Here is an 18,184-nt window from a genome sequence, read left to right as displayed (position 1 = left end):
ATCGCACCTTCTCGTTGGTTCCTTCCCGCATACCTTAAAATATAAGGACACCCGATTCGTTCACGGGTTTGTTGCTATGTTGACTGCATTCTCACGATAAGTTGCGACCTTGAGATTAAAACTTCTAATGGCTGCCGGTGTTTGGGATAAAAACCAGGTGAGAGAATCGGTGCAGCCTGCGGTGGAACATGTATTTTAATAACTAATCATTTAATAATTATTTGCATAGTCAACATTTAACTGTTAGATTCTAAACTAACTGAATCCCAGAGACTGTTTCCATGGAAACCTACTTAATTATTGTGGTTAATTAATTAACACCAGATAATTCTGTAAAACTTTTATACAAAAGTTTACAAAACACAAACTCATTCTTTTACTAATATAATGTTGGACTAAAGTGTCAAGTAAAAATGACACCTAAATGTAATTACACCATGTGTGACACTGCACTAGTTAGTATAGATGTTACAATCTGTGTTATTATTCATAAGTTAATAATATTTACTATTAATAGACTTATTATACTAAATTACTATTACTAAGTCAGCATTAGTATTGATTTTAAAGCCTATAGCATAGTGATTAAAGATAAACGTGTTTATTAAGACATCCGTCTGTGGATTTATGCAGCTATAATTAGTTTATAAAAATGGTTTTAATAAACACGAGCAATGAAAAACTCTTTATAAACAAATACCAATTATACTAGATTAAGAATGCTGATGTTCTTCAAGTCAGTCTGGACATATTTACATGGATAACAGTGGAGGGATTAAATCGAACCCATCATGCATTGGTTACTTTTCATTATTATGATTAACATATACCTTTTGTAATCTAATATATTCTATACTTTTCATAGAGTGCTGCTTTTTTCTGTTTGGGTTTTAGTGTTTCAAACACTAAGCTACACTTTGAATACTTCAAACCCTCAATTCAGACAAATAAAAGACAGAGAAATTCCTCCGTCTGACGCTTCAACTGTCCCGAACGTCCTCGTTCCCAAATTCCCCCACAATCCTCCACATATCCTCACACCAAACCCTCTGCAGTATCCAACAATAAAGCTGTTATCTAATCTAAGGAAGAAATCTCTCTCTCTCTCTCTCTCTCTCTCTCTCTCTCTCTCTCTCTCTCTCTCTCTCTCTCTCTCTCTCTCTCTCTCTGATCTCAAATCATGTAGGGGAGACCGGGTATGGTTGTAAAACTTTTAAAACGTGTTACAACCTACCCCACCACTGTCACCCATTGTTTAGCTAGCTGTATTAGCATGAAATTGGCAGGAGGTTGATACACGATTCTTTACTAGAGAAACTACAGTTTGACCTGATATAACTCGTACAACATTATCTACAACGGTAGAACTACTAAACAAAATATTATCTTGTTTTTTTGGGGTTTTTTTTTTACTTTCTTACCTCAGAATTATATTTTCTGCTGTAGCTTCAGGAGAGATAGAAACACAGACTGGAAAACCTCCATGTGGGATTGTAAAGGAAGTCTGATGAGACTGAAACTGTCACATGACTCCTATCTTATCCCTGATTCGTAGAATTGGTAGTGTTACAACTCTCCCCGTGTTACAACTATACCCGGTCTCCCCTATAAATGTAAACATAAACAACAATCATGAAATGTTATCATGTTCGTGTAAGAAGGGCTCTACACTAACATAAACCACCCATCATAGCGTCATCTTCCTCGATGCTCTTCTAAAGTCACGGCATTGTGTCATGTTGCATTTAGTCAGGAATACAGTTGTGTGCAGATGCAGCTTTGTGTGAGCCTAAGCATGCTATCTATACTCAGTGTGTCTAGAAGATGTAAAGTTAACAATCTAACTGTCTACTTGTTCTGCACAATGTATAACGGGTGACTTGCAGGGATGAAAAAGGGACGACCGTTTCCAAAATGCCTCCTCCAGACAGACGAGCAAAAACGCTCGATCGTCCGTTTCCAAAACCTAAAGACAAGTAAGGCTTTGTGTGTTTCATTGAGAAATATATATATATATATATATATATATATATATATATATATATATATATATATATATATATATATATATGAATACCCTTCTGCATGACTTAATATTTTACTTTTTTTTTATTTATTTTGTTTTCAGAGAGCTTCTCGATCTGCGAAGGATTCTTTCATTTGTCTCGGCTCCATTCCCTTTGCAGCAGGTACAAACGAGTGGACGTGAGCCCCTGTGCTAATACTTTGACGTGCCGTGTAGGTTTCTATCAAGTCATCTTCACAGCGTATGTTCTGACTTTGTTCTTGCATGCCTCACTAGTCCACAGGTAATCAGTCAAAGGGCAGAAAGCCCCATAATTCTCCTCCTCAGCTGAATGATTACAGGAAGCATACAAGGTCCACAGCAGCAGAGGCAGTCGAGCTTGAGAAATTCAGGTGAGTAATTCTTTAATTCTGATATGATCTCTGGCAGTTATCAGTGTCCTGTAAATCCATCAATGTATGCTGTATCCATATACGTACACGTATGCAAGACTCTGTGACAGGTAAACAATTTAAAATGGGATTATCTTGTTTAAAATTTGAGATACTTATTATGATGGTGGAGATTTTCAGCTCTGATGTTGTTTTTAATCCCACAAATCATCCCCCAGTCCAAACACATGCGTTCTAGGCTGACGGGCATCTCAAAAATTGTCTGCATCGTGTTAATGAGTGTGTGTGCAATTGTGTTGGCACCCTGAGAGTCCCATGGAACAGACACCAGGTTCCCTGTGTAGGAGAGAGAGAAAATGGATCGGTGTATGAAATAATGTGTTTTATAGAATATATTTATCTTGATACGATCTTTAATCTTCAACAGCATGAAGTACAGAGAGCAGAGACGTTTCTCCGGACATCCACATCACAGTCTCTTCTCGGATATCTTCACGGCTCTGATCAAAAACCGACTCAACTGCAGGTTCACATATGCACCAAAATGACTATATTACAATTACACTTATTACAATTAGCATCAACCTATTTGCGTATCATTTTGTATCACTATCAAACTTTCTAAACACATGAGGAAGATGTGCAGATGACACTAAACACAGAAAAAAAACTTAAAATGCTTCTTTTATTTGGAAATTGTGTTACAGCGAGTGGCTGGACCATTCGTCATCCGAAAACATCCTCCGAGTTCTCATCTGCCTGAGATTGTTAATAAGAGAGCCTCATTACCAGGTACCGGTCTTTCTTTTGGCAGGAGCACTGTGTTATCATTTTAGACTGAAGTTAATAAAAAATACTGTTAAAATAAAAAGTTAGCAAAGTGATTTCGTTGGCTAATGAGTCTTGTGAGGTAGTTGAGGAAACCAGGCCAAAACGCCAGATACAGTATAACATAACCCAGTGGTCCCCAACCGTTTTTTTCGACCGGTCAATGTTTGATAATTTTACCGCGCCCGCTGGGGGTACAATTAAATACAATTAAATTAAAATGAATAATTTAAATTTAATTGTATTTAAACATGCCTTTTTAACTCACTACAACGCCAAATCAATGAGAACCCTGAGCTTGTTTCTTTACAACGAGACGGTTCCTTCTGGGGTAATAGGAGACAATGACACCCGAAGTGTGTTGCTTATGTCCAGTTTATTCCGTTGTTTTGTTTTGGTTGCCGTCACTGCAGAAAACCCTGCTTCACACAGATAGCCTGTCGGAAATGGCAATAGGGATTTAAGTGCTGTGGAGACAATCTCAGGGTATTCCGCCATGACTTTAATCCAGAACACCGGCAGAGTTTCTAACTTTCTAACGACGTCTGTTTCGTGCTCATTTTTGCTAATTTGTGGGTTAAATTTGAGCAAACACAATATACACGTACACCAAGCACTGTTAAACATGACAAAGTGCCAGTGAACAGAGAGAAGAGCAATACACACCTTCTCTCTCCACCAAAGCTACAACACCACTGCCGCTTCCAGCCGCTCAGCTCCAGACGTCACCTAAACCCGGCCCGATATCATGATATTTTGCGCATGCGCGGTATTGGTGCGGCTTTAGGTGACGTCTCTCAGCTCCCGGTTAACCTCTCGTCCATGGAAAGTCACACAAACTCGAGAGAAATACACCACAGTAAATAAAATGGAAATAATTGAATGTTCCTTGGGCGGCCCGGTACCATTTGGTCCACGGACCGGTACCGGTCCGCGTCCCGGGGGTTGGAGACCACTGACATAGACGTCTTAGGACTAAAATATTGAATACATTTTTAAATGAAAATTTTTGTATTATGTTTGTCATGATCTGTAACGCTGCTTTTAGACAACGTCCATCGTTAAAAGCGCTACGCAAATAAAATTGAGTGTAACTGAGCTAAAATATCACATTACTATTAGCATCAACCAAATCATGTTAAAATTTTGCATCAGTTTTAGTGTTTCGTTTTCTGCAAACTGTAGAATGCTGTGTTGTTTGTCTCACATTTTGTCTTCACACTTTTTTTTTTTTCACGTCAGTCTCACTTTTGTTTTGCGGTTAATCAGCCGTGCTGATAGACGGTGCGAAGTGGAAATGGTTTCAGAAAAAATACCAATGCTTTGTTTTTAAGGCTGTTTTTAGGTTGAGACACTTCCAACACCTCAATATTGTGGGTAAAGGCTGCCAAGTTAAAAAAAAAAAAAAAAAGCTGCAGGAAGGGTAAAAGGTCAGAAAGTGTCTTGAGGTTTGAGCTGGAAGAAAGCTAATAAAGAAAAATTACACCAGATGTTTTTTAAATCAGAATTATTTTATCGTAGATACAAAATCGCACTCTATCACTGTGTACTGCAACAGCTATATATGGTTGAAATGACAATAAAGGCTTCTTGACTTGACTTGACTTGACTTGACTTGAGATCGTGTATCAATAAACATAAAGCCGATTGTAGATACGAACTTCCACACTGCTACAGAATTACTTTTAATAATTGCTGTAAATGAATAAATTAAGGTTGATTTTTGTCCTTATTTATACTTTCTTGGTTTAGAAAGTGTTTCATGAGCTCCATGGATTAATTCACCTTATAAAGGTAAGGACTGAGATGAAATAATAAGCTATACTCTTAAAAATAAGAAATAAAAATGGTTCTTCCATGGGATCAGTGTGAAAACCACCTTTTTGTTATTCCTGGCAACTTTATTTTTAAGAGTGTTGTATATCTACGTTTCTTCAATCTGTGTCTATTATATAAGTCTTTTGAAACGACTTCAGCTTGTTTCTGCATTGAATGCTTTAACAGCACATGGAGTCAGTCAGCAGTGCGTATCTGGAAAATAAAGAGCATGCGCTGGACACCGAACAACTCGTCACCATGACGTGTGAGAATCACTAGAAAGATGATATGCAAAACATTTAAAAATAAAAATAAAAAATTTAAAAAAAGTAAGTTTTGTTATTGCTTTTGCACTTTCCTTCCAGATGTGTGTCAAAAACTGGCCATGGACGAGGAGCAGAGAACGTGGCTGACTGACTGTGAAGCTCATAAGGTTGGTTAAATTAGAACATTTTGTAGGATTTTGTAGGACTGATTAAATTCCTGGCTGGAATCTGAGAGAATGTACAGTCATGATAAATATGGGCTGGAATATAATTCTGAAAATCTTCCTCTGCTTATGGATTATACTTTTTTATCAGAATATTTATAGTGAATTAAAGTTTTCAGGTAAATAAATCTTTGCAATCCTCAGATTCTTGGAAAGCTCCTTTCTGCCCGGGACAGTAACGTGTTATTAGGTGCCCTTCTGGCCCTCACTACTCTAGCAGAGAGGTGAGTTATTTTAAATAAGATCAGCACTTATATGCAGGTTATAACACTATTAGACTAATTCAGTGATCTCTTCAGCCCCGAGTGCAAGGAGAAGATCGGAGAGCTGTCCATCGTGGAGAACTTGCTGGTGATTTTGCAGGAATATGACATGCTCTCAAAAAGGTAAGACTCTGGGTCACGGCACCACAGATGAGACTGTTTTACCCTCAGTGGTGGTACAAGCGTGGATTTTTATGCTGCTTTGCTTTTCTTAATAATAAGCTATATCCCGTTCAGCCGTAACATTAAAACCGTTTGCCTGATATCCGCTTTGTGACGCCAAGACAGCTCTGACGTTTCTGAGGCATGGACTTCACAAGATCTCTGAAGGTGTATGCAGGTGTCTGGGATTAAAATGTTTATGTGTGTGTGTGTGTGTGTGTGTGTGTTTATCCACAGGCTCAGTGCCGAGCTGCTGCGTCTGCTCTGTCCTGTGCCCACCGTTCGTGAGCAGGTGTGTAAATGCGACGGCATCCCTGTCCTACTGAGCATGCTCCATGCGGATCATCTGAAGCTGCTCTGGAGTACTGTGTGGGTTCTGGTCCAGCTGTGCCAGGATCCAGAGGGCAGTGCCAACATCCGCTCCTGGGGAGGAATTCAGCAGCTCCTACGGATCCTGAATGGGTCATTACTATCATATCTATCTATCTATCTATCTATCTATCTATCTATCTATCTATCTATCTATCTATCTATCTATCTATCTATCCATCCATCTATCGATCGATCGATCGATCGATCGATCGTACTTGCGAAGCCAGACCTGACACAGTAACACTGTTTTCTTTTCTGGAACACTGGTGGCTCAAGTGGTTAAGGCTCTGGGTTCGAGCCCCAGCACTGCCAAGCTGCTATTGTTAGGCCCTGAGCAATGCCCTTAAGCATCTTTGCTCCAGGGGCCCTGAATCATGACCTTGACCCTGTGCTCTGACCCAAACCTCTAAGAGTTGGAATATGCAAAGGAAGAATTTCACAGTGCTGCAATGTCTATGTGACAAATAAAGGCTTCTATTCTAGCTATCTACATTGATTTTAATTCAGTGATGGACTATCTGCGAAGGATCCTGTCAATCAATATTGACGATCGCTAGAATAAAATATATACGTGATTTTGGTGTGCGTGTGTGTTTCTGTGTAGAGAGCGAGCATACGTGTCTGATCGCTCGTCCATAGCGAAGATCTCCAGTGCTAACGCTGCTGGCCGACTGCACACACAGAACGTATGTGAGGACCTGAGTCCACACGAGGCTGAAGAGAACACGCTGGCCCTGCATGCCGGTGCGCTCCAGTACACACACACTCTCACACACACACACATACACACACACACACACACACTTATGCACCCATGCATACTTAACCTCCTACCTACAGTAGTTCACTTCCTGCACACATTGGCCTAATTTCACTGCCAACTGTGTAGTGAACAGCAAGAAAAAATATCAAACTGCTTTACATCTGTGTTAATGAATCTGAGGAGTTTTAGTAACGCTCAACTTTGTCGCTGTTGCTAGCATGCTGTGCTGCGATAACAGAGCTGGTGCTGGATGACGCAGCGGCCCACCATGTGGTGCAGGTAACCGAAATGTCATCATGTCCACCCGCTATCTTTTCCACTGTGCTGAAGCTATAAAGACATTAGAACTAAGCGCTAAGATATTAGCTCTAGTCGATCTTCTTTCCCTTCCCAGGAAAACGGTGTGTACATATTAGGCAAACTGATCCTGCCACATGGACCCAAGTCAGCGTCCCTACAGGTATATACAGTAAATATACTTTAAATAAGCTTTTTTAGGTTATACTTTATGAAACAAAGCATTTGTTATTGCTAACATCTAGATGTTTTATTTAAGTGTTACGCTTTCCGGACTCTGCGCTTCCTGTTCAGTATGGAGCGGAACAGACACCTTTTTAAAAGGTATAAATGATAACAGTGCATCTTATTATGTGCTTTTTTTTTTACTGGAGGTTATATGTTTATTTGTTCATGCAGACTCTTCCCTCCAGAACTGTTTGAGATGTTTATAGATATCGGGCATTATATCAGAGACATTGCAGCATATGTTCCTCTGCAGGAAAGAATCTCGGTGCTTTTGGTAAGCCATTAATGTGTCTACTCTTCTATGTCTGTTAGGATTTGCCCCATATTATAGACTTTCTTTTTAGGGTTACCTTATCTTGTCTTATCTTATCTTATCTTATCTTGTTTTATATTATCTTACCTTATCTTATATTATCTTGTTGTCCTGTCTTGTATATCTTATCTTGTCCTGTCTTGTCTTATTTTGCCTGATCGTATCTTCTCCTGTCTTACCTTGCCTTATCTTATCTTGCCTTGTCTTATCTTATCTTATCTTATCTTGCCTTATCTTATCTTATCTTATCTTATCTTATCTTGTCTTATCTTATCTTGCCTTATCTTATCTTATCTTATCTTATCTTATCTTATCTTATCTTATCTTATCTTATCTTATCTTATCTTGTTGTCTTGTCTTATCTTGGCCTTTATTGTCCTGTCTTGTCTTGTTTTATTTTGTGTAATGTTTTCGTATCTTCTCTTATCTTGTTTTGTCTTTTCTCTTGTAATGCATTTAGATGTTCACTAGGTGTCCACCATAATGCATCTTGCGTGTCATTAATAGCCAACTTGATTTTGAAGCACTTTCTTGTCTGCAGACAGAAGATTTGGACGGACTGAAGGAAAGGATCGAAGCAGTGAATCAGAACCGTCCTCCTCTCAAAGTGATTAACGGCTACTCCGTTCTCGATCCTCTGGGCAGTGGAGCCTTCGGCACTGTTTTCAAGGTGAAGCACTTTTACATGGAGTCACGTATCAGCCATGAAACCAGTGTTAGAACAAAAATCGCAATATTGATTATTCATATATCCATTTTTATATTTTTTCATACACTATCTTCCCTTTTCCACCTGTATCACAAATTTTGTTTATTTATTGTCGTTTAATTGAAGTTCTCCTCTTAGTATTTTTCTGTTCTTTATTTTATTCGTATTATTTTCCAATTCTTGTTTAGATTATTTTTATGACCGGGATCGATAAAGTTTATAGTTGTTTATGTGACAAATGAAATTTGAATTTGAACCATTACAGAACCATACACTTAGAGACAGCTCATGTCGTCTAATGTGCCATGCAGATTAGATATAATGACAATAAGCTACACGATATATAGATATTTTTGTACATATACATATATCATATTACACAGACAGATTTATTATCTTCTCTTTTTAAAGGTCCGCAAACAGGGAGCGCAAAACTGTTTGGCACTGAAGGAAGTGAACCTCCACAATCCTGCTTTCGGCCACGACAAAAAATCCAGAGACACCAACGTGGAGAAAATAGTATCGGAACTCACCATAATTAAGGAGCAGGTACAGAAAAAAAAATGGCATGTACTCACAAGTGTGGAATATACAGTAGTAGTTGTCGTATATGTCGTCTTTACTGCCCCCTTGTGCTCATAATGCTACATTGCATTACTGAACTTTGTGACTTAATTGTGGACGTTAGAGGGAAAAAAAAAACATTATTAACAAAAACACGCTAAATTGTCATATGTTTTTACTTGATTTTTAGATGACACACCCAAACATTGTGAAATACATCAAGACATTTTTAGAATGTAAGTATTTTTGTTGCTTATTTTAAAACCTATCTAAAAAAAAAATAAATAAATAAATAAATAAATAAATAAATAAATAAATAAATAAATAAAGTATTTTTAAAAATCTATCTATCTATCTATCTATTTATCTGTCTGTCTGTCTGTCTGTCTGTTGTGGATACTTTTCTGATTTTTATTTTCACGATTTAGTTATTACAAAATCAAGCTATTTGGTGTTTAATGCTTTCTCTCTCTCTTTCTCTCTCTCTTTCTCTCTCTCTCTCTCTCTCTCTCTCTCTCTATGTATATGGCTTAAAAATCACTGGTTTAAAATTCTGTCTAAACAATGATTTAGATCACGTAGTCTGTTCTTAATAGTAACTCCTGATTAATGGTAATATGGCCAGTATGTAGATATCAGTCATTTTATCAGGTTGCCATCATCAGTGTTTTTACTCAGAATGCACTTGTGTCCCAGGCGACAGGCTGTATATCGTGATGGAGCTGGTCGAAGGCGCGCCGCTTGCCGAGCACTTCAACTCCTTGAAAGAAAAACAACAGACATTCACAGAAGAACGAGTGTGGAACATTTTCATTCAGGTGATCCTATGACAAGAACCGATGGAGGTTCTAAGTGAAGAGATTTACCTCCATCACAAGACCAGTGACTGATTATAGAATTCTTCAGAAATTGTAGAGATTAATGGCTTAAATTTGAAAATGTTTATAAGAATGGATAGAAAGCGTGCAATTTTATTATATGAATTATACAATTTTAACATTTAAAAAAATGGGAAAAAAATATTTAATTGTTTGTAATGGAAGTTTGACTGTTACCAGTTTATCGAGAATGTATTTGGGGAAAAAAAAAAGAAATGCTACAACTGCGGGGGGGCATGGTGGCTTAGTGGGTAGCACGTTCGCCAAACACCTCTAGGGTCGGGGTTCGATTCCCGCCTCTGCTTTGTGTATGTGGAGTTTGCATGTTCTCCCGTGCCTCGGGGGTTTCCTCCGGGTACTCTGGTTTTCTCCCCCAGTCCAAAGACATGCATGGTAGGTTGATTGGCATCTCTGGAAAATTGTCCGTGGTGTGTGAGTGAATGAGAGTGTGTGTGTGCCCTGCAATGGGTTGGCACTCCGTCCAAGGTGTATCCTGCCTTGATGCCCGATGACGCCTGAGATAGGCACAGGCTCCCCGTGACCCGAAGTAGTTCGGATAAGCGGTAGAAAATGAATGAGTGAGTGAGTGAGTGAGTGCTACAACTGCACTGCCATCGTCATAATGTCAACATGACACATTTTTAACACTGATGATGTAACATTTTATATCACACAATGAAAATCACAAATATTGTGTATGATCCTCTTAATATTCTAGATGCATCTGACATCAAGACACCTATCATGACCATGTTATAAACTTATAATGCTCTATTACTGGACATCGATTATTATAAGACTTTCCGGACTATAAATCTTCACCGGCTTGGTTTGGGTCATTTGTGTGTGATAGATTAGAAAGACATTTGTGTTTTAGAAGCTCATAAGCTCATAAATCTGGGCTCAAATTCCCCCAAAGCATCTATAACAGGACTTTATTGTTCTATTATAAAGTTAAGAATGAAAATAAAGTACCATTTGAATTTCTCCCAAGATTCTGAAATGATGAAATGATAAAATGTTAGAATTTGTGCTCCACAGATGTGTCTGGCGTTAAGATACTTACACAAGGAGAAAAGGATCGTCCACAGAGACCTGACTCCTAATAACATCATGCTGGGAGAGAGAGATAAAGTCACCATCAGTCAGTAAAACACACACACACACACACACACACACACAAACATTTCTAATATAGGATACATCGCCATACCATACAATCATAACAACTTCCAAATTTCATCTAACCAGAAAAAATGACCATGGATATGTGTTTAGAGCAGCCTTGTATTAAACGGTTCCTGCAGCTGTTCTGTCGCTATGTACAATTTTTAAAATGGAAAGGATTAATAATTTAATTGAAAGTATGTTTTATAGCTACCCTGGAATACTCAACTTCAATTCAATTTATTTGAATAGCCATTGTTATTTGAATAGCCATTGTCTCATAGCAGCTTTACATAAGTATAAGAACTATTTATCTCTAATGAGCAAGCTGAAGGTGACGGTGGTGTGGAAAAACTCCCTGAGATGACGTGAGGAAGAAACCTTGAGAGGAGCCAGACTCAGTATACTATAGTACCCACTATAGTATCTGTATACATTCTTTTTTTTTTTAATCTTAATACCTATTAAGAAAATCTTTATAAAAAGTTATAAAAAAAAGTACCAAAAATCAGCTGTTTCTTAAAAGCTATTGTAGATTTCAGCACCAAAAAAAAAAAAAAAACCCCAAACCATTGTTTTTCAGCTGATTTCGGTCTCGCGAAGCAGAAACAAGAAACCAGCAAGCTAACATCGGTTGTCGGGACCATTCTCTACTCCTGGTGTGTGTTGTGTGGCTATATTCTCTAATGTGTGGATGCTCAATCTCCTAATTTATGCCAAACTATATACAGGATGAATGTAGAATTCTGTACGTTCTTAAGGAAGGATTTATTTCTTCGCTGTCTCGCTTTGTCTCAGTCCCGAGATCGTGAAAAGTGAGCCGTACGGAGAGAAGGCTGACGTGTGGGCCGGCGGCTGCGTCCTGTACCAGATGGTTACCCTTCAGCCTCCTTTCTACAGCAACAACATGCTCTCGCTCGCCACCAAGGTCACAAAGTTTAGTCTAAACGCTTCTCTAAGCAGTTTATTTGAGTGGACTGCATTTTTACTTCCACATGTGTTCACACTGTTTTGCCACTTCCTACTAACCTAAAGGATGTTCAGAATAGCAGCCTGTTCATTATTAGACTCCATCTAAGCATAAAAGAGGTGTTCTTTGCTTTTTTTAAGTGGGATTTTCACCAGTTTTATTAGACTACACATTGAATTACAAGAAGTTAGTTAAAGTAGATCTTTACTGTCATCAGTTACAAGCTGCAGTGCACAATGAGATGAAATTGCATTTCTCCTTGACCCAAGGGGAAAGATTTATGACACACTCAGTGCTGGCAGGATATAAATAAATAGAAATTAGAAGCACTTATGAAGGCGATAATGGGAAGCAGGTAAGGGGTTAGTATACAGAGGGCAGTAGCATAAATCTTAAATTCAGTTACTAACATTTACATTATAATACAAGGTCCATAACTGCATTTTATATATATATATATATATATATGGGGACAAGGTGACTTAGTGGTTAGCACGTTCGCCTCACACCTCCAGGGTCGGGGTTCGATTCCCGCCTCCGCCTTGTGTGTGTGGAGTTTGCATGTTCTCCCCGTGCCTCGGGGGTTTCCTCCAGGTACTCCGGTTTCCTCCCCCGGTCCAAAGACATGCATGGTAGGTTGATTGGCATCTTATATATATATAGTATAAGCCACAAATATATACTACATTTAGAACAGTAATTGTTCTAAGTAACAGGACAAGCACTGGTGGAATATATGAGTAAAGCAAACTATCCGAAAGTATTTAATTATTAAGTATAAAGTATTAATTAGATGTTTATCTTGGCTACCAATGACAGGATGAGAAATTGACTCGATTTCAATCTTTACTCAGTCTTGGTTTCATTTCTGTTCACTCTCGACTTGGCCTCAAAACTCTTAAAGCATAAGACTCAGCTCTGGTCTTGACTACAGCCTTAGGCTTATAACCTGATATACTTAGTCCTTTTTTTACATTCTGTTTTTATTCCTATTCTTCCTAAACTTTTAAAACCTTGTCTCGGTTCTGTTTTAGATCGTAGAGGCGGAATTTGAGCCAGTGAAGAACGCAGCCTTTTCAGAAAGAGTTACGGACATGATTAAATGGTGAGACTGTCCATATGGTATAGTTATTTACTGTCTGTCTGTCTATCTATTTATTTACTCTCTCATTCACTCACTCTCGGAAGGTGCCTGACGCCGAATGCGGATTTGCGGCCTGACATCGTTGAGGTCAGCTCCAGAATCTGTGACCTGATGATGAAGTTCCTGGACGGTGTGAACACCTCACATAACGCGCTGGAGAAGAGAGCCGAGCGCGACAGGAGGCGAGCGCAGAAATACTGCATTGAAAGCAACCGCCTGAAGCTCACAAGCTGCAGGCCGCCTCAGGTCCATTCAACACATCAGACCGAATACAGATTATACCTCTTTTTTTTTTCCTCCTACACTTTCTTCTTCTAACGTTCTGACCAAACACAGCTATTGTTTTATACTATCCATAAACGGCAGATGACCTTATCTAATGTTACAGAAACAACATTTTAGTGCTTTATTATCAGACATTAAGACTAATACTGTTTATCTTCTGAATTGTCCCAGGGAATGGACTTTAATGACGAGCTGCTGGTTGATCAACACGATCAGCAATCTGAGACACAGGACCAAAGTTTCTCAGACTCGTTAGACGGAGAGACTAACGTGCAAGGTTAGTAAATGACTCTTTAAAAAAAAAGTCCTAAAAACGTTAATGGATATGATTTTGAATATTCATAATGCAGTCTTTATTATATATTTTCAAAATATTACATGTTTCATCCAAAATGGATCCAAACACAGAGCAGAACTGAAAGCTCAAAGAGCCTACAGTGGACCCGAGATGCTGTCGATGCTTGATTAAATAATAAGTCTTGGGGTTTGTTAGTATAATATAATAAGATCTTGTTCATTTAATATAATAAGATTTTACATTCACACAGATTTTCACACAAGTCGTGTCTCCACATCTGACTCTGTCCCGAGTTCAGCCTCGGCTCAGTTACATCAACACCAACATCGAAGTAAGTCATTTATTCATTTCTAAACCTTTATCAAACTCACATTTCTCCAGAAATGATTTAACTATTTTCCTGTAATGTATGTGCTCAGCCAAGAGCCCTGACAGCTCATCTCTCCCTGATGACCAAAGCCGACCTGGGTATGTTAGTATGTTATTTTTTTTCTTTGTTTTTTTTTTATGAATACTTTCGAATATTACACTGAGTTCAGTTCATTAATCATGAAACTGGGTGATTAGTTATTACAGTTATGATATAACTATAAACCGATAAAAAAGTAAGACATAAGTGAATCAAAAACCCTGTAATATTAACAGGTTTTAGAATAACGCAGTGCTGTTACAGGAAAACGATCATCACTGATTCAGCAGTGGATTATTTTCCTAGAACAGCTCTCATTTGTGTGCTTTACTCCTTTCTTACATGTAATCTTTTTCTTGTATTTTAGTGGAGACTTTTTAAAGCCTAAAGCTCGACCAGGTACATTGCACTGACACTCAATTTACTGCAATAATAATAATGCCTTAAAGGGGCAGTTTGTAAGCCTTGGAAAAGTATTAAAAGCTTTGAAGCTTTAACGCAACTGAAAGCAGAGTTAATTTCTGGACCAGAAAAATGTCCACAGACAATAAAATACAAGCCAACTAACCGTATTTAACCATATATTTAACCTTTAAGCATGATTGACAGTTTTATTACGTTATATTTGAAATGTCACTATTAATTGTATATCAACACTTTTAAAGAAAGACCAACTCCACCTTTAAAATCATTTTTATTAACAGTACTTTTGTACAGTTGTTTTGATGTGTGTTTGATCTAATGTAGGATCAGCAGCTATCTGTGTATCCCAAAGGAAAGTCCGTCAGATCGACGATCCCAACCTACGGCTTCTCGAACTGCTCCATAAAATCATATTCATCACTCAGGTAGCAGTTTAGTGCAGCAAACATTGAAAGGCTTTAAATTCTCAGGACGTAACAGATGGTCCAGATTTAAATACACTCTAGTATGAAAATGATGAAAAACTGAGTTTATGGTGTTAATCCTGAGGTAACTTCAAGAATAATTAATGAATTACTTTGTGATCAGCTTCCACCTGGACCCCAGACCAGTTTTTCACGGCGAGCAATAGACCGCTTTAAGAAATCGCTGTTCCAGCGTGAAATCAGTCCGTTTCATCTAAAGATGGAGCTCAAAAAGGTAACACACAAACACACACACACACGCAGTATGGAAGCGATTGAGTGTTCAACATTTCACATTTTGAATAAAGGCATCATCCAATTATTTGAAGTTCACTTCTTCTTCTTCTTCTTCTTCTCCTTCTTCTTCTTCTTCTTCTTCTTCTTCTTCTTCTTCTTCTTCTTCTTCTTGTCTGTGCAAACACACTATTCACACAATTTATACCACACAATGGTAGAACTGATTGTAGGTATGTCATTTGGAACGCACCTAGTGTTTTGTTTTCTTGAACAGGTGCTTCAGGGAAGTCAGGAGGTGGTAGAGTTGGGGTCAGGCGGCAGGGACTGGTGGTCCATGGTGCAGTCTGGCCGAGCTGAGACACACGGTACTGTAAACACTTGAGGGTTTTTTTTCTATCTCGTGCTAAGGAATAATCAGAAAAAAACGATATCCTGTAAATATTTGTTTTTGTAGGTGAGTTGGGATATTCGAGTCCTCAGGAGGGCATCACTTACGAGCAGGTACAGGTCAGTTTGCAGGATTCGTCTCTACTGAAATACGATATGGACTAAAGGGTTTTGAGGTTTCTACAGTTTCACATCTGTATGTGTTTGCTTTTTCTCAGGTCATGATTGAGGAAGCGCTCGAGCAAAGCGCTTATTACAGCACACATCTAGCCAGGTATTCTTCCTGAAGTTTACTAGAAAGTTGTTCATTTAGAAATATTTTCTCAAAATGTGTCCCACTGGATAAATATGGCTATATTTTTGTGTTTTCTTTGTTAGCTTTGCACTATCTTATAAAGCTAATATGGCTAAGGAGTGAGGAGTGTTACAATGCAAAAATGGCAACTTAACAAGTGATAATATCTCGAATCTAGTCAAATTTCTTTTTAGAAGATAACAAAAAACTAACATAAGATTATTAAGCCTATTTCCAGGTTTTTTTTTGTTTTTTTTAATGTATGTATTTATTTTTACAGATTTTTGCAGATAAACAATACAATTTTAAAGCTTAAAAATAGTAAAATATGTCTATAGGCTTAAGATTTAAGATATTTTATCTTATCTTGAGATATTGTTTTGTAGATGTAATAATTATATGTGGCCCCAGGGTCCTTGCTGATGTGGATCTTTACAAAATGTCCCTCAACTCTATCCAAGTTCGATAGCTTATGTAATCTAATGTTCTCCTACTTCTGTAGGTTTTTTTATTCACTAGCTTTTGGTACTTAATACATTAGTTTTACCTTGTGTGGGAAGTCAGAGCTATGTTTTCAACCTCTCTTCCTTCCAGCTACAAGGTGGAAAAACGCCTCCATGGTTATGTTTTGTTAGCAACTATCTACCCAGTAAACGTTAGTCATACGAGTGCTATATATTTACCTCAGCAACACAGCAAACTGTTACATCAGTGTTATAGATTTAACGACGATTATGTCTGCATGTCAACTGATCTAAAGTAAATACAGTTCAGTAAATCTCATCTCAAATGTTGTGAGCAACCATTTTGATTTCACGTCATATTCTAAACTCATTCGTTGTGGAGTTGAGGAGCAGGTCAGAATTTTGAGCCGAGCAGGTGTTTTCTTTCGTTTTTCCTAGTTATTGGTCAGAAATCCGAAATTAATAGAGCTTTATTTGAAAGCAGCAACAGACTGATGGTTGCTAACTATATAGCTAGTTAGTTGTTTATGTCTCGCTGCTATAAAACAAATGCACTTTAGTCTGTTAGCTAACTCATTTGCTGTTATTTTACAGTGCTATTGACAAACTAACTGTGAGGTTTCATCCACATTTCCAGTTAAAGAACTTTAATTAAAAGCATCAACAGAATGGTAGCTGCTATCAACCAAGCTAGCTAGCTATTCATGTTTAGCTTGTCTAAGGACATTCTTAATGCATGTGCTAATGCAGTTAATGTTATTTATAGCGCTTTTAGCAAGCTAGCTGTAAGATTTCAACTAAATCTACGAGTGTAACAGCTTGGAAAATTACTCGACCTTCATGTAACAATATTTCAAAGCAGAATTCTGAGCTAGAAGTGATTTGGGTGTCAAAATAGTTTTTATTTATTTATTTATTTATTTTTTATTTAATGTTGAAATATCAGGGTGCTTATAACTATTTAAAAAAAAAACAGTTAGTGTGACATTTCCTCTCCACAGGAGCGAGTCAGAGACGGGAAACAGCCGAACTGCCAGCCTGTGACTGGTGAAGTGATGTAATATCCGTGTGTTTTGTACATATGCAGATTTCAGGACGCCTCCAAACTAATTCGATCCTCCACACAGAGGAACTTTGCTTCAAAAACCTGATCATACAGAAAACGTTAACAGGACCTTAACGTTTTTATTCTCAGGGTTATGGATGTGGGATTTTCTTTACTTCACTGCCTTTTCAGGCAGTTCAGGTTTCTCTTCCAGTCTCAGGCTGATGTTTTGTGCACTTTGCCTTAGAAAATAATCTGTTCAGATTTTACTAAAGACTACAAAATTGTGATCTAATATTAAAAAAAGTTCATTTCTTTCCATTGGATTGTTTTTTGTTTTCTGTGCTTATGATATGTTAATGAAATTTGAATAAAAGACTGTTTGTTGTTTTTTGGTTGTAAGTCTTTCAGAATTACTGAAGATTTTCCACAGATTTTAGCCAAGATGCATCATGTGACATCACAATATATTATTATTAGCAGTAATAGTGAA

General features: G+C 37.8%; 1 protein-coding gene across 2 annotated transcripts; it reads left to right on the top strand.

Moving 5' to 3' along the window:
• The first annotated feature begins 7 nt into the window (after nucleotides 1-7).
• nek10 (NIMA-related kinase 10) lies at nucleotides 8-18,082 on the top strand. 2 transcript variants are annotated; one of them, XM_047808853.1, is made up of 36 exons: nucleotides 8-157; nucleotides 1,887-1,976; nucleotides 2,129-2,189; nucleotides 2,303-2,418; nucleotides 2,846-2,944; nucleotides 3,126-3,210; nucleotides 4,999-5,040; nucleotides 5,251-5,329; nucleotides 5,430-5,497; nucleotides 5,699-5,778; nucleotides 5,854-5,940; nucleotides 6,217-6,441; nucleotides 6,956-7,095; nucleotides 7,332-7,393; nucleotides 7,509-7,574; nucleotides 7,671-7,735; nucleotides 7,811-7,913; nucleotides 8,494-8,622; nucleotides 9,073-9,210; nucleotides 9,416-9,461; nucleotides 9,922-10,043; nucleotides 11,145-11,247; nucleotides 11,854-11,929; nucleotides 12,069-12,198; nucleotides 13,275-13,345; nucleotides 13,429-13,630; nucleotides 13,841-13,946; nucleotides 14,218-14,298; nucleotides 14,387-14,435; nucleotides 14,744-14,775; nucleotides 15,124-15,224; nucleotides 15,388-15,498; nucleotides 15,775-15,865; nucleotides 15,955-16,001; nucleotides 16,106-16,161; nucleotides 17,648-18,082. In XM_047808853.1, the coding sequence occupies exons 2-36, from the start codon at nucleotides 1,915-1,917 to the stop codon at nucleotides 17,688-17,690; spliced, it is 3,174 nt and encodes a 1,057-aa protein (XP_047664809.1). In that variant the 5' UTR covers nucleotides 8-157; nucleotides 1,887-1,914; the 3' UTR covers nucleotides 17,691-18,082. The 2 variants fall into 2 exon arrangements, with proteins under 2 accessions (XP_047664809.1, XP_047664808.1); XM_047808852.1 differs by having other exon boundaries at nucleotides 15,955-16,007.
• The last annotated feature ends 102 nt before the right edge of the window (nucleotides 18,083-18,184 follow it).

Source organism: Tachysurus fulvidraco, chromosome 25 (assembly GCF_022655615.1).
Source record: "Tachysurus fulvidraco isolate hzauxx_2018 chromosome 25, HZAU_PFXX_2.0, whole genome shotgun sequence".
In the NCBI taxonomy this organism is placed as follows: domain Eukaryota; kingdom Metazoa; phylum Chordata; class Actinopteri; order Siluriformes; family Bagridae; genus Tachysurus; species Tachysurus fulvidraco.
This window is presented reverse-complemented; position numbering and strand designations above follow the sequence as displayed.